Here is a 21,634-nt window from a genome sequence, read left to right as displayed (position 1 = left end):
GGAAGGAGCTATTTTTAACTCAACATGAATGTGACCAGAAGAAAATTTGATTCCCATGCCCAGGGGAGCTTTGCAGGATCAATTTCCTTCGGGAAGACAGCACTAAAGACTTGTGTTTTTCTCTATTTACTGATTAAAATATACAGGTTGAACAGGTGGGAAGCAAGTAGGAACATAAGCAGTCAACCCTAGCGGTAAAAACAGCAGCTTCAGAATCAACAGCAGCCCCCAAGACAAAGCATCTTCTGATCCGGCTTTAAGAAGCTCTCTGCTGGATCAGACCTGACCAAAGGCCTATAAAATCCAGTATCTTGTTTCTCAGCGCCACCAAACATTGTCTCCTGGCTTTAGGTACTTTCCAGGTTGACTTTTAGATCAAAAACAAACAAATTAACATGTTAGGCCACTGACGAAAAGCAACACCTGCTGTTAAACCATCAACTTGAAGGCTATATAGAACTTAGGATATACTGTATCTTCATTTGTACAACAGAATAGGATGGTCCATAACGATATATTCTGACTTCCCCCCACAATCCTTTTTAGAAATTTCAATTATTTTTCTCAAGAAAAGAGTTTGAGTGGCTTACAATAAATGATGCATCAGGGACAGAATCTTAGCACATATTAAATAGTGATGAATGGAGGCTTGAAATTCTTAATGTTTCTGCATTTGGGGGAATTAAAAGTTGTGTGACAAATGAAAATGTGCAATCTTAGTCTTTCAAAAAGCCTTTGTATTTAGGCCACATGGAAGTTACATCTGAAGCCACCTGTACCACTGACAGCGCGATCCTATCTATACATAATAGCTCAGTCTTGTGGAGATCATTCCAAGGATTGCAGCCACAAAAGGAAATTTACATCTGTTTTCACCCCAAGAAACAAACTTATGTACTATTGAGCTGATTTATGATTTATGATTGATTATGTATTCTTCTTTTATCATTGGATTTTTGTTTTTTTTTGTATCTTTAATGTATTTTTCGTTTTCTGTGTGCTTGATTTTGGATTTTGTAATTTCTTGAAACTATTCGAATAAAGATCTATTTTAAATTTTTAAAAAAAGAAAAAAGAAACAAACTCGGAAAGGGACTGTGGAAATAGAAGTAGGTTAGAGTCACAGGGTGCATTAGCTAAGAACTGGAAGACTCAGGAATTACCAACAGTGGAAGATTGGCAAATGAAGATGATGGAATACATGGAACGGGCTGAAATGACCGGGAGAATCCGCGACCGGTGAGAAGAAGTGATAGAAAAAGAATGGAAAGAAGTTAAAATTTATTTGAAAAAATATGGTAAAATTGTATATTAAGATTAGATTTAGAAGTGTATAGAAACTGTGGACTGAGGAAAAAGGAGAGATAAATAGAGGTATGAGAGATTGAAATTGTATGAATTTTTTAATAATTAAATTGGAAATTGCTAAAGATGAAGAAGAAATGAATCGCAGTTGGAGGGAACTCGAGGAATGTTACAATGTTAAAAGAAAAAGATTGTTTATTTGGATCTTTTGTGTTTTTCTTTGTATTGCTATGTTTTTTGTGTTTATTATGTTTTATTGTGCTGTTTGTTTTGGTTGTTTTTTACTCTAAAATTAATAAAAAATATTTTTTTAAAAAAATAGAGTCACAGGGTGCAAGGGACATTTTAGCCCCTATCCTGAAGGCAGTCCCTATTGCAACCCGAGTCTATGTGGATGACTGCTATTCATTCTTAGTGGGGAAAGTACAGTACTGAACTTGAGGACATGCCTTCAGTGAAGGCAACCTGCCTTCCATTCATGACACTGGGTGACTCAGCTCTTGGTGACAGAAATGTAACAGAGGGGTGTGTTGAATCTCCCATCATAGCAACAGGCACCATCTTAATACAGAATAAATCTGGGGACATTATTTGGTTCTGTGAAATGTGTCCTTTCACTTGGAATGTGTTTAAAGTAACTTAGTGGTAATCTATACCTTCAGGGAGGAAATTGTCGTGTTTGGGACTTTGCCACTTCAGAATATACACGTGTGCTAGAGGGAATTGAAAAGTTTGAACGCTTCCCTAGGAAGTGTTAGAATCACAGGGAAAAGAATTCCAACCTAGCCTTCCCCCTGCCTAATGGATCCAGTCTCTTCCTCCGCACACACTGTGTCTATTCATGTGATGCATGAATTCTAATAGGCCGACCATATGGATGTTTATTCAGAAGCAATTCGAACTATGTAAGCACAAAAGATTGCAGCATAACTGCACCACCTTAATTATGTTTAAGGCTGCATTCCCATACAGCTGGGAGGAAGGCCCACTGAACCCAGTAGGACTTACTTCTGAGTAGACATACTGGGACGCAGGTGGTAACGGGGTGAGCTCCCGTTGCTTGGTCCCTGCTCCTGCCAACCTAGCAGTTCGAAAGCACGTCAAAGTGCAAGTAGATAAATGGGTACCGCTCTGGCGGGAAGGTAAACAGCGTTTCCATGCGCTGCTCTGGTTTGCCAGAAGTGGCTTAGTCATGCTGGCCACATGACTTGGAAGCTGTACACCAGCTCCCTCAGCCAATAAAGCGAGATGAGCGCCGCAACCCCAGAGTTGGTCACGACTGGACCTAATGGTTAGGGGTCCCTTTACCTTTACCTAGACATACATAGGATTGTGTTGTAAAAGTCAGTTAAATGGAAATTGAGGGCTGTATCCAATGGTAATCCTACTCAGAGTAGACCTGATTAACCTCAAGTCATTAATTTCAATGGGTCTACTCTAAATAGAACTTCAAGACAACCCTCACTCCGGAATCCTATGTGCTAAATAATTCAGCGGGACTTACTTTCGAGTAAGCATGCTTAGTCAGCATCTTAAAGCTAGACAGCATCTTAAACCTAGAGAGCATCTTAAAAAGCAGAGACATCACCTTGCCGACAAAGGTCTGTATAGTTAAAGCTATGGTTTTCCCAGTAGTGATGTATGGAAGTGAGAGCTGGACCATAAAGAAGGCTGATCACCGAAGAATTTATGCTTTTGAATTATGGTGCTGGAGGAGACTCTTGAGAGTCCCATGGACTGCAAGAAGATCAAACCTATCCATTCTGAAAGAAATCAGCCATGAGTGCTCACTGGAAGGACAGATCGTGAAGCTGAGGCTCCAATACTTTGGCCACCTCATGAGAAGAGAAGAATCCTTGGAAAAGACCCTGATGTTGGGAAAGATTGAGGGCACTAGGAGAAGGGGACGACAGAGGACGAGATGGTTGGACAGTGTTATCGAAGCTACGAACATGAGTTTGACCAAACTGCGGGAGGCAGTGCAAGACAGGAGTGCCTGGCGTGCTATGGTCCATGGGGTCACGAAGAGTCGGACACGACTAAACGACTAAACAACAACAAGCATGCTTAAGATAGTGCTATACATTAAGGTACCGATCAGAACATGCAGTTACATTTGTTTGGGATGAATTAATCCGGAGGAAACGTTTGCATTTATACAGGTTGCAAGTTGCAAATCACAGTCTTTAAGCAGAATGCACAGCTGAAATATCGTCCTTTCGGGCTATTAATGCTTGCTGCTGTTCGAAACTACATTTCCCACAAGCCAGCACGGCTCACGTCGCCGAGAAAAAATGAGGTCACGTGGGAAAAAAACCCCACCCCTCTTTTAAAGCAGAAGCGATCGGGCTCGGACATTCTTAAAGGGGCCGCGGCAACAACAGCAGCTTAGGCGGGTCCTTGCAAGAAAACAAAACAAGACAGTAAGCGGAAAGCGGGGTGCAGCTTGAGAGAAGGTGTGAAAGACGAGGGGGCACCAGAGCTGCGCCCTTTTAAAACATTTTATTTTAAAAAGAGATAGCATCCAGTGTTCAATAAGCGAGGAGGAAGGGTGGGAAGTGAGACATGGGGGGAATTAACGGAGAGGACTTCGGCACGATGAAGGAAGTAGAGAGCAACGATAGCAGAAAGGAGGGGTGCGGGTGGTGGTCGTAGGTCGCTTAGGCTGGTGCTGGGATCGTGTGCATGGGCTGGGCGTGGAAACGGGGGGGGGGAGCTGTTAAGCACAGAAACATGACTGCATGTTGGCGTGTACAGGGGGGTCGGGAGGAGGACTGTGGCGTAAAGCAGCAGGAAGAGCCGGGAGGACAAACATACCTCGGCCAGGCAGGGCGCTTTGCTGGCAGGCGGTCCTGTTGCCCCCCGAGGGCGCGCGATGCAGCCAGGCAGGTCGGGGCTGGTCAGGCGGAATCCCGTGTCTACTGCCTCCAGCTCCATTATGGGAGGGAGGTGTATAAGCGGACTGAAAGAAATAGGCTGATATAGCTGTAAGGATTTGAGGGTAGCGGGGCTAGGAAACGCATCTGTTTTAGATCATGGACGATTGCCGCCAGTCGGGATACTTGAATGCTTGAATTAAGCACCTGGTAAATTTCCGGTGTAAACTTAAGAGGGCTGGATATCTTGGGCCGTGCTCAGTTAAGATCTACTCAGCGGCTACCCGTTGAAACTTAAATTAGTTATGTCTCTTACTTATTTCATAAAATTTATGAAATAATTTTTCATACCCTCGCTAGCCTCGAAGTGGCTTACAAAGAGGGGGAAAACAACTACAGTACTGTAATTAAATAGAAAAATAGAAACAGCAATAAACTAAATACCGCTCAAAGCACTCACAAACATAGTGGAACACAAGGGCCTGCCTGATGCCACTAGGTAGAGAGTTCAAAAGTGTAGCATTGGCTTCCATGGGCCTACTCTAGTGGCCTATTTCCTGAGACACCCGCCCCTCCCCTGTTACTGTAATAGGCCTGTTGGCATTTCATAACTTATGCATAGTTTCCCCTTGCCTGTCCGTAACTAGCAAAGTGCTTGTGTTACACACACACACCGCTCCTAAGCATGGTGTGCAAACCAGATGCATTGAAACACACAGGAGCATACCAGTATTAGACCTGCCCCCTCACCACCTCCCCTCTGCCTTTTCTCCTCCTGCCTGCTTGTGGTGTAGGGGCTAAGAAGACCTATTATTGGAGGAAGCAGGAGGAAAGTGCTTCTTGGGTCAAGTCTGTGGGAGAAGTGGCATGGGGATGCAACATTTTCTCCCCAGAAAATCTTGATCCTGCTCATTTATTTTTATTTATTTTTAAAGCTAACTCTACTAATGTTTAGAGATTCTGAGTAGCTACTACCTTGAGGCAACAGAAGTGAGGATTTTGACACCCAACAGAAAAGCAGGCAGGGTTTATGTCTCTACATGGACTAAGTCAGCAGGCACCAGGCTCAATTAGGCTCTTCCTTTATCTGAGGATTGCAGCATGGGATAACACTAATGCTTGGTACTTATGTAGTGCATCCAGGATGCAGAGCACCTGCAGCATTAAGGGGTTGTTAGAGGGGTTAGTGATGAAGCTGAGCCAGTGCTGTTAATCCCCATGTTATTGACTGCCTGTGGGAGGTCTGATATTGCCTTGATGGCTCCTGCTTTCTCTAGTGGTAACCGAATCACAAAGTTGGAAAGGAACCTCAAGGGTCATCTAGTCCAGCCCCCGCCCCAATGCAGGAAATCTACTACCAGACATTCCTGATAAGATTATGGGATTGGGATTATGTATGACTTGTCTACCTGTTAAAGGTCAAAGATGTATGGGCCAGGAACAATGTTCCACTTCTAAAGAGGGGAGTGTTGGGGGGCTGTAGCCTATTTGAAAGCCATGAATCATGCACATGCTAGAATTCTTGTATGTTTCTGCAAGACTGGAAATGGAATGAGGCTAAGCCCTGGTAAAGGGAAGGGCTGCTGAGGCAGGTGCTGAATAATAATTTTAAAAAAGGTTATTTGCATACTGAGCTTTTGTTTCCAAGATACTGGAGTGAGTAAAAACAGCTATAAACAGATTTGGGGACATGTATTGGCACTTAGACACCCTGGGCTTACTGTTCAAAAAGAGGAAGAAGTACTGTATATGCATGTGTATGCATATTTCTTTGAGCTGTAAAATGGAAGTGCCTTGCCTAAGCTCAGTTCCCATCCCAGACTGCCCTATATAGTGCTGGGATAGTGTTATCAGAAGGTTCAGGAAAGGCTGCCATAGCCCCAAACACTACGCTCTCTCTCTCTCTCTCTCTCTCTCTGTGGTTTCTCAATTGTTTATCCTTTCCTGCTGATGATATTCATAGGTGACATTGACACTGAGAGCTTGTGCTTTCCTTCCCTTGGTCTTTCCATTTTTGGACTTTCTCTCTCTCCCTATTTTCTGCATACTTGGGGTGTCCCTACTGTGCTCTTCCCTCTATGCGGCCCTGCTTTCACTGCCATACGAGTTGGCACTTCACTGGGTAGTAGGTTCAAACCACCAACCTTCTGGTTAACAGCCAGACACACTGACCCATTGCACCACAGGAGGGCAGGGAATGATAACTGTGGATCTCAAAAGACACAGTCTCCTGAGCAAGGATATATTTGATACAGGATAGGCGAAAGCTTATTTGTGGGGTTTAAGGACATAAAAACCTTAGGTGTTGTTGTTAAAAGTTTTCTGATTGAGCTGGGTGTTTTGAACCAACAACTAGTTAATCAACTGTCCAGCACCACATCAGCCTCTTGCTGCCAATATCCTTCTTTAATGACATTTTCCTTACAGACAGAGGAAGCTTTCTGTTTATTTAAAGGTAGGGAAGGTGTCTGTCATTTTGAGCTCTAGGCATGGCAATGACAGTGGCGAGTCAGGTTGGGGCAAACATTCTGCATGTGCTCAGACACACTATTCCCCAGGTTCCAGGACTGAATCTTTTTGAGCCAGCTGAATTGAGACCTAAATCATACTCATTTTTCCTGTGATCCTCAGAGCTCATTTTGTTTCCATTTTATAGGTTTTTCAAATCCAGCCCAGTGAATACGGCTAGTTCCTCAACTTTGGTTGCAGATCCGTTCCTAAATTCTGGAGGACTTGGAACCTGTTCAATGGAAGGGGGGTGAATCTGTTTGCCACCCTGAGGTAAAACAACTTCCAGGTAGCCTCTTGCAGCAAAAAAATACAAATGAGTTTCCTAGTACTTGACATTCATGTCCATCACAATATCCCTTCTAATGGCATTTTTTAGAGCAGATTGGGGAATCTTTTGAGATGGAAATGGAATCAATGCTCTCCTACTTGACAAGGCTGTTGTGAGAATCAGATAATGGTTGTAGAGTGTTTTGCAAGTCAATGAAAGTGCTACAGAAACCATAGCAAGCCAGATTAGCCTAATTGATATTGGGGGTTTGCTTGAAATACCCACTCTTGCCCAATAGAAAGGGAGAAGCTAATGATTCCCCTTTAGCAAGTATCTCCAGCTCCGCATCCTACATGTAAATATAATGCAGTATTCCCCCTGCATTACTTTGGTTATTGAAAATTGTGTCCATGTAGGGCCAGTATTTAAGGGTGGTAATTTCAGGCATGTGCTGAGTTCCATGCCTCAACAAAGGGTCGCTACCAACCCCTCTGCTATCTCGACCTTTTCACTGTAAGCAACTGAGCTGCAAAAGGAGTAGCAGCACTAGCCTCTGTTCATCTTGCCCTTTCCTTCTGGGAAGCTGTATGGATTGGGTCCAGAGGGAGAGAGCTAGCAAATGGGCAGTGGTCACAGCAGCGAGGAGGAATGGGGTTTGCTAAGGGCATCTTGCCCGCCATTTCCCAAGATAGTATACCTCCGCAAGGTCTAATAGAGTTGGCATTTATTATGTTATCTTCTCACAAGGAAGGTGATTCCAGGTGATGCCACTGCTGTGTGAAAAACTAGCCATGGTTTTACCAGCAATGGAATGCTTGAATACGGTTGTGCTTTGGAGTAGTAAAGTGCTTCCAATACTTTGATTGTTACTCTCTCAAAAACCCTGTGAAATACGTCACTGGGCAGAACTGAGGGCAGGGCTAACCTCCTGTGTGTGCTTAATGGATTTAGGAATAAGGTACTTAAAAACAGTATTTCGACATACAATAACCTGGCTAGGGGGACAACACTGTGACAGTGACTTATTTAAGGAGATCCAGTGAGTCAGTGATTCAAATGGGACTTGATCATCAGAATCCCAGGACAACCTTCCTATTGTGCTAGAATAATATCTGCTGGCTCTTAGTTCTCTGACTTGTGGCAGAGGTCAGAATGTCCTTCCTCTTACTTCTGTACTTCTGGAGTATAGCAACAAGGACCGGAAGCATTGTTCTATTTTTTTTTTAAAAAAGATGAAATGTTCAGGAAGCTGACTTCTGCACCAGGTACTCCATTTCCTTCCCAGTGAGTGTTATGGCAGGCTCTGATATTTGTTTAATAATTTGGTTGATGGAATGCAAATACTATAGCAGTCAGGGAACAACCTGGGATGAGGTTTAAAGTGCTGACTTGCACTCATTGTTGATTGGATATCCTTTTCTCTCCCTGCGCAGATGCATCCCTCTGGGATGTGGATGTAAGATGCTAGAACATCAAGTAGAAGAGGTAAGACATTGGTCATTAACACATGTGATTACGTGACACATCTCTTGTATGCATGTTAAAAAAAACAACACTTCTCATTATCCAGGAAGGAGAAATTCTGGGAAGCCTTGAGTTTGACCTGGCCATGTCCTAAATGAGGGAGAGAGGCACACACTTACCAATGCCTATGCTAGGCCTTTTGTCACCTGCCTGGCAGATAGAGACCAAAGCAGTATTGGTACAGGTGGTTTTGTTCTCAATGTAACATTTCTGGAGACCATGATTTCCTGGCTACATGTTAAATGCAACAGACTTGGGAATGGAAGAACCGTCTCATAACGAAAAGCTTGTTTGGGTCAGAACCAGAAAAGATTCACGCCCCTCTGTTTCCTGTGACCCCCCCTCCAAACTCCCACATGCTCTAATCTAAAGAATCACCGGGGGTGGTAGTGTGGAAGGCTCAGTGTGCAACTTCTTTGGTACACAGGACTGTACGCGGATCCCCGTAGGGTCAGGCATGCCATTCAGTCTGTGTTCCATCCCACCTCCCACTTATTCAGCTTGCTTGTGTGAATCAGGTTCAACAGGCTCGAGTGCAAAAATCTGCTAGTGTAGCACACAGTTGCTTAGTCATCATGATTTCCCTCAGATTGCCCCAAAGATTCAACTCATGCCCCCATATGCCAGCAATGGACGGGGCTGTGCCTTTCATTATTTGCTCAGGCTGTGTGGTTTGGTGAGCTAGAGGACCTTTCTTTCTTTCTGAGAGCCAGCATGGTGTAGTGGTTAAGAGTGGTGGACTTGTAATCTGGTGAACCGGGTTCGCTTCCCCGCTCCTCCACATGCAGCTGCCGGGTGACCCTTGGGCTAGTCACACTTCTCTGAAGTCTCTCAGCCTCACTCACCTCACAGAGTGTTTGTTGTGGGGGAGGAAGGGAAAGGAGATTGTTAGCTGCTTTGAGACTCCTTCGGGTAGTGATAAAGCAGGATATCAAGTCCAAACTCCTCCTCCTCTCTTCTCTCCTTCCTTCCTCAGTAAGGTTGTGGATTCAAATTCAACCAGCCCCTCCACTCCTTTCAGAAGAAGTGGGACAGAAGTGTATATATCTTAGAATCTACCTATTGGAAAATGAAGGGAGTTTTGTATATCCAAATACCATTGCTGTTTGGAGGGGCAGTTGTTAGCAGGTAGCTTAAGAATGGATACAAGGAAATTTCTTCCTATAAAGAGTACTCATTTACAGGCTGGACAGAGTTGGGAGGACAGGTCTTTTAACAACCCTTCATCCCCATCACCTGGTACCGGTACTTGAAGGTATCCTTACCTCCATGTTCCAAGACAATATCAGTTGCTGGCAACAAAGAAAGGAACGTGGTTGCTTCCATTCTGTGCTTTTTGACTTCCTGGGTGCCTCTGGTTGGCCATCATTGATAAAAGGTGCTGAAGTAGATGTATTTTTGGTGTGATCTAGCAAGGCTTTTTTTCTATCTCCTTAAACAATTTCTGTTTGTGGATGATGTTCTTCAGGCTAGGAGTCATTCTTTCTCTTAAGGTGTGGGATGCAAGGCCATGGGGAGGAGTGTTGGGATTGGAGACTTTTGAATGTGTTCCCCCCCTATCCTCATGCCCAGGAGCTGACCACTGTGCGTGTCCAAGATCCTCGTGTCCAGAACGAGGGCTCCTGGAACTCTTATGTGGACTACAAAATATTCCTCCATGTAAGTATGGCAAAGCTGGAGCTGGAAGGGGTGCAAAGATCAACAGCTAAAATGACTGGAAATACGACCTGTCGTCTCATGTAGAAAGTATTTGTAGAACAAATTCTTCTTCTAACAAAGCCATCTTCACCTGGTGCTGAAATGGCCACCTCTGCTACTTCTTCAAACTGCTGTGTAAGTGAGAGTGAACTGCCTGTATTCCACTGCCTCTGGCAACTGCACAGAATTTGGAAGAGAAGTAAACTTTGCATCGTGGGCAGGCAGAAGGCAAGAGACAGCAGGAATTCTCCTGCTATTTGTTTCTTACCTTTTCCAAAGCTCTGCACAAGTGAGACAAGACTCCAAGAGAGCTCATTAGCAGGCACAGCGGGAAGAAAGACACATTTTCTCTTGCTTGTGATGGAGTTGGGAGAATGAAAGAAACAGCAGAAGAATATCTTGCTGCTGCTTCCCATCTTCAGGTTGCAGTGCAAAGAAGTCTGAAAGAGACTTCTAGGAGTCATGGGTACGCTCCATTGGCCCCTTATATTGGTCCACAAAGCTCAGTATTGTCTCCCTTGGCATGCAGCAGCCGCCTTCCAAGATTTCAGACAGGGTTCTCCCTGCCTCTGCTTGGAGATGCCGTGGATTGAATCTCAAACCTTCTAGGTAAAAAGCAGATGTTCTGACATTAAGCTACAACCCTAATCCAGGGATTGTGCTGGTCCTTAGGCTATAACAGAGTGACCTCTGAGAAAACAGAAGCTAGCCATCTCTGGATTAGAGGATTATGTGGAGGATGGCTGGGAGTTAAACTGTCTTGGGGACCTTACCTGCTGGTATAGAGGCTAGACCACCAGATCATGCAGATAAATAGGGAATGGCTAGCACAACACACCTTTCATGTTACCTTTTCCTGCAGCATCTGTCTGACAACTGCTAGGCTAGATGGGTCTTTGGTCTGATTTCCGCTAAGACATTTTTTCTTTGGGCTTTCATCCCACTGCCTGCCTTGGCTGACCAAGTAATAATATTATTATTATTGATAATAGTCACATTTCCAAGGCCTCAATTGTAGGTACCTCTTTGAGAGACAGAAGGAAATGTAAGACAAACAAATCAGTTGCTAATAGTTAAAGGATTATGAAGGAGAAAAAGGCCATTCTTTTAATACCAAAAAAATCAAACAGCAAGCATGCTCTTTGCTGACACAGCCTCACTTGTGGGTCAATGAAAGCTCAGCATCATCATGATTAGAAGTTTGCATCTCCAGTTCTCATGGCACAAATTGTCTATAATGCTAGTGCTGCTTTAACAAAATGGCCAGCAGAGGGAGACAGCTTGGAAAAGAGCCTGAGATAAGAAAATGAAAGTGTGTGTGTGTGTGTGTGGGGGGGGGGAATCTCAGAGCAACACTCTTCTCATTATGCAGACCAACAGCAAAGCCTTTACAGCCAAGACATCCTGTGTACGCAGACGGTACCGTGAGTTCGTGTGGCTGAAGAAACGGCTGCAGAAAAATGCCGGCTTGGTGTAAGTGTGAAATAGCAATCTTTTCAGAGCTCGCTGTACCCACAAAGGCCCTGTCTGCTAACCCTATGAAAAACGTCACCAGGATAGGCAGCAATATAGCTCTGTTGAAAATAAAACTAGTTGAGGTTTCTAAATGCATTTGTTTGAATGGAAGCTTTTAAAATGTGCCTAATGAAGAGCGGCTCATTGGGAGAGCACATGCTTTTGTATGCAGAGGACCCCATGTTCATTCCCTGACGCCTTCAGTTAAAAGTGATCGGGAGTAACAGTGCTGGGAAAAGGATCCCCTGCCTGACACCTTTGGAGAGCTGCTGCCAGTCAGAGTTGTTACTGGCAAGAAGGAGCACTAGCTACCCTCTGAATAAGGCTGCTTTATAGGTTGATTTCTTTTGTTAGAACTTAGAAGAGGCTTGCAATTTACCTTTTGCAAAGTTCATGTTACATCTGTTAACTTGCAGGTGAGCCCAGGTCTGATACTGATCTAGCATCTGCTCTGATATTGATCTAGCATGCTGGAACCTACATAACTTTTCTGTAAATCCAGCTTGATAATTTAGTGCTGAGGACCATTCAAAGCTTCACCTTGCAGAAATGCTGAGTTTTTCGTAAGGGGACCCGTCATGCGCTAACAGCTCCTGTCAAGCTTGTGGAAGATGTGCATCTCACTAATGTGCTTTTGCCAGTTTCATTGCCAAAATCAAAGGAGTCGTGTGAGAGTTTGCTGGAAGTCATTTTCATTCCTGACGAGCAAAATGCAGGAGGTAGCTGACAGAACTAGTAGTTTCCAGAGGGATCCCTTTTCAATAGTGCACAACAAGCTCTTGGAATATAGTCAGAGACTGGAAGCATCTCTTTTCCTGTTGATGTGCATGCAACTTGAGAGGAGTGTATTCATTCTTACACCCCCTCCCCAATCTTTCAGGCCTGTCCCAGAACTTCCAGGGAAGTCCACATTCTTTGCAGGCAGCACTGATGAATTCATTGAGAAGCGGAGGCAAGGGCTTCAGCAGTTCCTGGAGAAGTGAGTAGAAAGTGGAACGAAGGTGTGGGAGGGCAGAGTTATGAGCTTGGATGCTATCATGCATTTGGCAGAAATGTGGTTATACGTTCCCATAATGTATTCCATTCCCCATAATCTGCCCCTTTCTTTTTCCCTTCTGGCCTGGGATAAGTGTGTTTAGCTTCAGTCACACTTCTTTATTAATTCTTACCCTGTCGTCCTGCTAAGAAGCTTTGGGTGTAAGGTGGGGTCACCCTGCTTTATCTTTGAAAGCTCTCTGTAAGGTAGCCTAGGCCAGAGAGAGACGGGTGCCTTGGCCTAGGCTTACCCAGAGGACTTCATGGTGGAAAGTCTTCTCCAATACATTCACTTTGCTATCCCGGCTCTCACTTGTGGAGACTGACTTAGAAATGTAGTTGGAGTGAGCAGCAGTTAGCCCAGGGTGAGCAGAAGGAGGGCAGCACCTCCCTTCCTCCACCTGGCTGATCCCCACTGCAAGGAAGGTGCTCTACTGTGCTGTCAGGGGAAGCGCAATAGCTCAGTGGTTGAGTACATTCTTCACATGCAGCAGGTCTTGGATTCAGATCCTGTTATTTCCAGGTTGGCCTGGGAAAGACCCCCACCTGAACCCAGGAGAGCAATTTCCTGTATATCTTATGGCCCTTTAAAACTTGGAGAGTTAGACATGCCAGCTCTTTTGTGCAGTCTTTCAGTACGTGGAAAATACAACATAGCAGTTATGTTTTGTGTTTCTTCTGGCCTCTACAAAGATGTTGTGCAGATGTAATCATTCAACCTGAGTATTCTCCAGGTTGGGATTTGTTGGGAATAACAGTTTGAGAAACATTGTATCTATTTATTTTTTAAAAAATAGTTTTAAAAATAGTTATACCTTACCTTTCCATTTAAAAAAACATCTGCCACAATGCCAAAAGTGACTTCCAACATGTTTAAAAGTAGTAATGGGTTAGATCAGGTTGGGGAACCTATAGCCCTACTGAACTGTACTGTGGGATCACTCGTAGCCAAGTAAGATTGTCTTCCATGCAGAGGCATAGCGTGGAGGGTGCAGTGGCCCTGCGAGCAGTTTTGAGAGGGAGCGCAAACAGGCACCCCCACAGCAGGCGCCTTCATTGGAGCCTGGCTCTGCGCCAGAAGGAGCTGCGTCCTGGCTGCGGCGCTTGTACCTGGCGCAGCTCTGCCCCTGGGTCAGGCCTGACCTGGCGAGGAGAGCAGGCGAGTGGGTGGCAGCGCTGTCACCCACCCTTCTCAGCTGCGGCACACCTAATGCCCAGCGGCAGCAGCTCTCCCACTGGGTCACGTCTGACCCAGGCCTGACCCAGCAGTAGAGAGCAGGAGGAGAGTGGGTAGCAGTTTCCCCGCCCCTCTCCTACCTTGAACTGTGGTGCATGGAAGGGCACCCTTCACACCCCACTCCCCTCGGGGACGCATCCCATGTGCCTTCCCCGGGCAGCGCGGGCACACACTCTGCCACTGTTTCCATGAATATGGTCTTAACAGTGTGTCTGTGGGGGCCAATTCTGGATCTGCACATCCTTCCATAGGTTTCCGGGCGGGAGTTGATCACAGTGAGGATTTGCCAAATGTGCCTTCCTCTTAGCTCATTTCTCCCTTTCATCCTGAGTTTGTGCCTCTTCAAAGTCCATGACACCTTTGGTAAGGCTGTTCTCCAACTGGAGTGCTCGCAGGCCAGTGTTTCCCAGTTGTCAGTGTTTATACTGCATTTTTTTAGATTTGCCTTGAGAGCGCCTTTAAACCTCATTTGTTGTCCACTGGCATTACACTTTCCATTCTTAAGTTGGGAATAGAGTAGTTGCTTTGGAAGACGATAATCAGGCATCTGAACAACATGACCAGGCTGCTGGAATACAACTCCCATGATCACCCAACATTTCCCATGCTGGCTGGCTGGCTGGGGCTCTGGGTTGGAGTCCAGCAACATCTGGAGGGCCACGGGTGCATCAGTCCTGAGTTAGATCCTAAGTTATTTAATTCAAACAATTTATATACCACTTAACCACAATAGACTTGAAGCAGATTACAAGGAGTATGAACTTAGGTCCCCTTGAAATCAATGGAACAAGTTAACCATGACTTAATTACTGTTGTTTGCAATGGGAACCAAGTGCGACATTATCTGGATCCAAAGTAATATATACATATCAATGTTTTTCAAAGGTTGCAAATTGAGAGACACAATCAACAGCAAACGCAACAACTTTAAAACTAAGGGATTGGTAGAAAATCTTTCAACTCAGTGAGCCAAAAGCCTGTCTCAAAGGGGAAGTCTTAACTTGATGGTGGAACAGGACTGTCCCTACCATTAGGCTGAGAGGTTGTCACTTTGAGCATCAGATGCTTGGAGGTAGACAGCGGTGGAGTGGTAGCCTTCACTGAACCCTGTGATTGTTCTCTTTTGTAGGGCAGAGGTTTGTGTGTATTTGACATATCTCTCACTCCCTTAGCTAGCCTGCCAAAAGCTAAGACTTGGCTATGTGGAAGAGAAGGGAAAGGAGGTCTCCTTGATGTGGAAAGCAGTCCTAGGGAAGGCTCTCTTGTACAGAAAGCATTATTTACCAGGCACTGCTTGCTGTCCCTTTTGTTTGGTACTTACCATTTTCCATTTTCCTTTGGAGGGTGGTACAGAATGTTGTGCTCCTTTCGGATAGCCAGTTGCACCTCTTCCTCCAGAGTCAGCTTTCTATACCAGAGATTGAAGCTTGCGTCCAGGGTCGGGGCTCTCTGAGCGTCACAGATGCCATTCTCCATTATGCCATGTCGAACTGTGGTTGGGTGCAGGAGGAGGACAGCCATTCTGCTCTGCTGGCCAAAGGGGACTTCAGCAGCAGGTAATCGGAACTGGGTGTGTTGGTGCAGTTTGTACTAGATGCTGAAAACTCTGAAGTGAATCCAGAATGCAAACAGTTCCCGTCTGGGGGAAAGAGAGCTGGATTGGAAGATCAGTATTTGAATGGGAAATCAGCCGCATATGAGCCCTGCTCCTGTCTCTTCTCTCTCCCAGAGCCAGGGCGGAAAAAGTAGACTAGTGCCAGAGTTTCCAGGAACACCATGCTTTCCACCTCCTCCTCAATCAAGTGCCATCAGCCTCCTCTTTAATCAAGCGGGCAAGGCTTGAACATCACCAAGCAATTAACCACCGCACTACAGGCTTTTTCAGCAGTTGGATGTCATCATTTTCCATAATCTTAAAAAAACTGTTATGGTTTTGAGCTAAACTGAACTAAATTCTGGTCTTGAAAGCTCCCCCCCCCCCTTTCAGATGTAGTTTTGTTGAATTTGTTATAATACATGTGTTTGTGTGTGTGTTTGGTGAGGCTTAAGTTACTGAGTACAGTATTTTCTGCAATATTTTCCTGCTCATCTACAATTCTGTGCTGTTCTTCCATCTCCCGCTCTTCCTGAATCCACAGCGGTGCTTTGGCCTTTGACTGGCTATGGTTCTTGACCAGTCAAAACAGCTACACCATACTTCCTAAGAGATGAACTGCAGCATTCTTCCATATCACATAGGATTCTTGGGTGCACCATTTGAAAGTGTGGTGTTTTGTCTCTCTAAGCAACTGTGTGTGGGGGGGAGGGGAGCAATCCTAACCATATTTCTCAGATCAGGAGTGGGCAGAGGTCATGCTTGCAGGATCTGTTTTGGTTTTTACTAGAACCCCAAGATCTACCAATCAGAGTCAGGTACAAAAAAACCCCATTGGAATTAAATTAATCTGTCGCCAGAAATTTGTTTTCAGTACCAGTATGGGGGGGGGGAAATCAATTTCTTGTGCTCTCTTTCCAGCTTTCTTAATAACTGGGGTGATGGATGGGAGCTTTTGGTTGCCATTGTTAAACAACTGGAAGCCAAAAATCCTTGCTGACCTACTTCAAATCACCTGGAGCTCTCCCGGTAGATCCTGATGTGCCATCTGCCCACCTCTATCTTAAACGATACATTGGCACTGTAGGTGTAAATGTGTTTTAACTCGTATTATTCCAAACCAAGGAACGCTGGGATGTATAGTTCTGTGAAGGAACCAGAGATTTTCAACAAAGTATTATCTCTCTTCCATGCCTCCCCCCTTTTCTTGAAATCCAACCCTCCTTTTCTCTTATCTCCTTGTTTTGAAACCCAACCCTCTTTTCCAAAAGCTCTGTGGAATCCCACCCTCATTGGAGTGACATCAGCATGGAAGACAGCCAGTTGGAGAGCCCGGATTCTGAGGAAGAGGAGCCACTGCCGGTTGACTCTGTAGCATCAGCTGACCTTGTCAAGGAACAGTGAGAGTAAGAAGGAAAAGGGCTCCATCCAGGATGTGCTTGGAGCTCTGTCTCTAGCCCTTTCCTGGAAATTGCATTGCCTGTCCAGGGTCCAACTCCTGTGCTGTAACTGGTGACCTGAGTGGGCGACCAGCCTAGACCAACGCCCGAGAAGCTGAAGCTCACGCCTAGGAATACTACTGCAGTAGCTGTAAATTATATGATGTAGCTCCTGTTCTTGCAGCCTGATCCTGCCTTGTAGAAAATGAGCTGGCTTCCAGCAAGGGCATGTCAGCCTATCACTTCTTATCCCACCTTCTGTAGATTTTGGCAAACAATCCTACGCAGGAAGCTGCTCGATTTTGTTTTGGCTGCGTTCCCTTCCTCTCCCTCCTCCTGTCCATCGCTGCTGGTGTTTCTCGCAGAGGCCCAGCTGTCTTTGGTTACCCTGTAGGCGTGTCAAAAACAGTTCGCTTGGGGTTGGACTTTCCTTTGTTACAGAGAGCCAGAGAGCCCACCTGCTGGCTTTGGATGCCAAGCCCACATCTGGGTTTCCCTGGCAGAGCTGCATACAGCTGGGATGAGTGGCTGGGCACCCTTGCCAGCTCATTAGCACCAGAGCTGATTCTTCTGGTTAGAGGGTGCAAGTGTTAAGAACATAGAGGGGGAAATGGGGAGGTTATTCTGTAATGCTCTTGTGTGTTTGATGCATGCAACCTATCATGTGCTCCTCTAGAAATAAGATGACCCCTCCATACCCCCACCACTATGTATCTTTGTGAGGGTATTAGATAATTTCCTTCCCGTTGTTGTTGCACAGACAGCAGACCAGAGATCTTATAGAGATCCTCTGTCTTGCCCATTCTCCTTTGGGTAGAAGGTAATGCAGAGCTAAAAGAAATGGGCTCAAATAGGCTGGGAGGCCTGCATGGAAACATTCCTTACTTTCTCTTTTTGCTGTTTCTTCTCTGTCTCCCTTGCTTCCCAAAGTTTGGTGTACTATGAAATTAGGCTTTTGGTGATACCCGCACACTTCCCCGAAAACCCTTTTTAATGAAAGTTAGGGAGTTTCTTGCCCTCCAGCATCAACTCTAGTGCCTGGGTGCTTTCTGCTATAACTTGCAGATTCAGTCTGTGAGCTTCAAGTTTTGAAATGGCGGAGAAACTCCTCAATTAAAGTGCTTTGACCTTTTTTTTCAGACCTCTTTCTCTCTCCAACAACCTCAGTAAAGCAAGTAGAACTGCTATCACCTGAAAAGCTCTGGTCATACGTTGCTTTTAATTGTTCATTCTCCCACTCCCCAGTCTGCCACCCAGTTATGACATATTTTCTTTTTAGATGTGTAATTGAGGAGGGTGCAGAAGAGCAAAAGAAGCAAGTGTCCTCTCTTTCAAGTTCTGGTGGTGTATATAGAAAGTATACTATATAGAAAGTATACTATAGAAAGTAATAATGGAATATCCTATTACATCCATCAACAGACAGGCCAAGTTCAGATATACATCTCTCCAGTTGTTGACTTTCCGGTCATCTTGACCTTAGGATGTAAGCTGCAAGGTGCTCATCACAAGTGGTGGTGGAAGGGAACTTCCTCTTGCAGGGTTTTATAGCACCGGGAATCATGGGTGCATCCATGGCATCTGTCTTTCCCATTTTATCAGAGTCTGCCCCCTTGAGTACTGATGAAGCAGGAAGGGATTTTGTTTCATTCATGCACACTCCTCAGCAGCCACAGATTGCAGCACAGAGAAGGAGGTCCCTTTCTGCAACAGGTGCACAATGAGAACATCCTCTAAGATGCTGTGTATGTGAATTTTCAGAAATGTGTATACTTGCAAAAATAAAATTTAAAAAAGGATAACATTTCCAGGTGGTGTCAATTTACAGTGCTTTGCTTTTTACCCAACCTGAGAATATTTCATTTAACCTTTTCTCTTACAAGCAGTGCTTTAATCTGAGGCAAAGGTAAAACACTGTGCAAAATGCAGTTCCCTCGTGAATAACCTCTGCCAACCTCATCCCACACTTGTGTACCACCTATCATATTATGCATGGATTGCCAGTGGATAGTTCAGGTGCTTGGTTAGGGGCATGTTAATAGGAGGAGGTAGGGCCAATCCAGGTTAAATATTATTATTATTTAGGAGACATGGGAGACTCCAGTGTCCCTGGTAAGCTTTTGGTTAACCTTTCACTAAAGGCATAAAAAACTGGCAACCCTGAATATACTGTAGAAACAGGGAAGGTCTCTTAGTCTCTTATGATTTTGGGGCAAACAGGAGGGTGTTTTGGTGATGGGGTGATCTGTCAATTAGTTTTCACTTGGCGTGGATATGTTTCCTTGGCTGAAAGATTGATATGTCTGGAGGTGGGAAAAGGTTTTACTGGCAAGTCGGATAGGTCATGAATCTGGGATTTTAAAAAATCTTGTAGCAGCTTTGGGGGGGATCTGTGGCTGTCCAGATGTTGTTGAATTCCAATTCCCATCAGCCCCAACCAGCCATAATTTGCTTGGTAAGCTGCTTTCTGTCACAAACTTGGCCTCTGCTTGTGGCACGTGGTATTTTGGGTTATGTTGGTGTTGGTGTTTCTGGGCTGTTGCTGGACGCATGACTTTGTTTTGTAGGGATTTACACCCAAATGGACTTCTAGTCTATTTCAACTTAATAATAATAATAATAGGGACCCAGGTGGCGCTGTGGTTAAACCACTGAGCCTAGGGCTTGCTGATCAGAAGGTCGGCGGTTCGAATCCCTGTGCCGGGGTGAGCTCCCGTTGCTTGGTCCCAGCTCCTGCCAACCTAGCAGTTCGAAAGCACGTCAAAGTGCAAGTAGATAAATAGGAACCGCTACAGCGGGAAGGTAAACGGCGTTTCCATGTGCTGCTCTGGTTTGCCAGAAGCGGCTTTGTCATCCTGGCCACATGACCTGGAAGCTGTACGCCGGCTCCCTCGGCCAATAATGCGAGATGAGCGCGCAACCCCAGAGTCGGTCATGACTGGACCTAATGGTCAGGGGTCCCTTTACCTTTAATAATAATAATAATAATAATAATAATAATAATAATAATAATTTATTTATACCCCGCCCATCTGGCCAGGTATCCCCAGCCACTCTGGGCGGCTTCCAACAGAAGAATAAAACACAACAATCTATTAAACATTAAAAGCCTCCCTGAATAGGGCTGCCTTCAGATGTCTTCTAAAAGTCTGGTAGTTGTTTTCCTTTTTGACATCTGTTGGGAGGGCGTTCCACAGGGTAGGCGCCACCACCGAGAAGGCCCTCTGCCTAGTTCCCTGCAACTTGGCTTCTCGCAATGAGGGAACCGCCAGAAGGCCCTCGGTGCTGGACCTCAGTGTCCGGGCAGAACGATGATTCATGGCTGCACAGCATAGTGGTTAAGAGACAGAAGTCCCCCAGTTCAAATTTCAGCTTGGTCAAGAACTCACCGAGTAGATTTAAGAGATGGTATTATTCACTGGCCTTGCCTCTCTGCCTATAACATAGGGATAATAATGCTGGCCTTCCTTACTAGGGATGCTAAGGATTAATTAGATTATGTACATGAAGTGCTTTGAGCATTCAGGTACAGTGCTATGTATCTCTTTAAGTCCCTCTACATTATTTCAGCTGCATAGTTGCTGCAGCAGCATGGCTCCTTTTCATGCCCTTCTGGTGCCAAAAGAACCCAAGGTCATGTGCAAGGGGGTTGCTGATGTGCTACTTCTGACTGTCTTGCTGTCTTCTGTTAGAGTCTTAAGTTAGTGGAGCACTGTAGGAAGTAGTCATGTGGCTGAGGCTATATCAGACTAGGCACTCATTATTACTTTAAAAAACTGAGATGTGATACCTCTGGAGGCCCTCCACCACCGCCCCCGAATTTCACATCTCCTCTGCCTCTCCTTAGTTATGGCTTTACATTGCAGGGGGCTTTTGGGCCTCGTGCGCTGCAAAAGGGATCAAGCCAAATGCGCAGGTGGAGGGTGGGCAAAGAGGACTTTGAAACCTACAGAGGAAAATTCTCAAAATGTCAAAAGAAGTTCACTTCAAAAAACAAAAACAGAACAAACCTCTCCTCACTAGCCAGATGCTCACTAATGACAGCTACTCTCCTGATTGGCCGGGCTGCCTCATGAATATTGATGAGAGCGCATGATCCAAATGGCGCAGCTGTGCAACCACCTGCCCTTGCCAGCTCAGCTTTCAAAGCTTCCAGACAGTCATTCAGAGCCGTTCGGAGATTTGATTTCCCACCCTCCTGAAAACTCAACACAAGTCTTCCCTCCCCTTTCCGCATGGTGCTCTCACTCTTCTCGAGTGTATTTGGAGAGAGAGGAGGAGACAACCAGTAGGGAACCAGTGCAAGTTAGGCAGGGCTTCATTTTATGCCCAGGTTCAGGCCAAAGACATTTTCAGTATCTATATTGCCGTATAGATTCGGGACAAACCAAAGTTTGTCTCTGTGCAGTCAGTAGTAGACATGTTGTAGTATGTGTTGGTGGCTTCTCGGCTTCCAGGCACACAGCAGAATGAAGTGGCAGAGTTTAGAGATGCATATCAGTTTATAGGTGCTGGTGATGCTCATTTTCAATTGTTCCTCCATGCAAAAACAACCAACGCAACTCCTTGGAAGAAGAACAGGAACACTGCCGGGGGAAGGCTGCACTGTAAGTTATTGACATGCTAGCTTTC

The 21,634-nt window shown here is 45.2% G+C and overlaps 1 protein-coding gene across 7 annotated transcripts; it reads left to right on the top strand.

The window, feature by feature from the left end:
* Positions 1-3,661: 3,661 nt before the first annotated feature.
* On the top strand, positions 3,662-18,806 carry SNX11 (sorting nexin 11). Of its 7 annotated transcripts, none has more exons than XM_035134224.3 (8): positions 3,662-3,728; positions 6,838-6,962; positions 8,394-8,445; positions 10,057-10,143; positions 11,555-11,655; positions 12,578-12,676; positions 15,313-15,525; positions 16,835-18,806. In XM_035134224.3, exons 3-8 carry the CDS (start codon positions 8,422-8,424, stop codon positions 16,965-16,967), a joined length of 657 nt encoding a protein of 218 aa, XP_034990115.1. In that variant the 5' UTR covers positions 3,662-3,728; positions 6,838-6,962; positions 8,394-8,421; the 3' UTR covers positions 16,968-18,806. The 7 variants fall into 7 exon arrangements, with proteins under 7 accessions (XP_034990115.1, XP_060137418.1, XP_034990114.1 ...); XM_060281435.2 differs by having other exon boundaries at positions 6,838-6,978; XM_035134223.3 differs by having other exon boundaries at positions 3,662-3,761.
* The last annotated feature ends 2,828 nt before the right edge of the window (positions 18,807-21,634 follow it).

Source organism: Zootoca vivipara, chromosome 12 (assembly GCF_965207765.1).
Source record: "Zootoca vivipara chromosome 12, rZooViv2.hap1.1, whole genome shotgun sequence".
Taxonomy (NCBI): domain Eukaryota; kingdom Metazoa; phylum Chordata; class Lepidosauria; order Squamata; family Lacertidae; genus Zootoca; species Zootoca vivipara.
This window is presented reverse-complemented; position numbering and strand designations above follow the sequence as displayed.

Coding starts and splice junctions, on each gene's coding strand:
- SNX11 (XM_035134224.3), top strand. CDS start 8,422: ATGCTAGAACATCAAGTAGAAGAG. Junction 10,144..11,554: donor ACTACAAAATATTCCTCCAT/GTAAGTATGGCA, acceptor CTCATTATGCAG/ACCAACAGCAAAGCCTTTAC. Junction 12,677..15,312: donor CTTCAGCAGTTCCTGGAGAA/GTGAGTAGAAAG, acceptor TTTCCTTTGGAG/GGTGGTACAGAATGTTGTGC.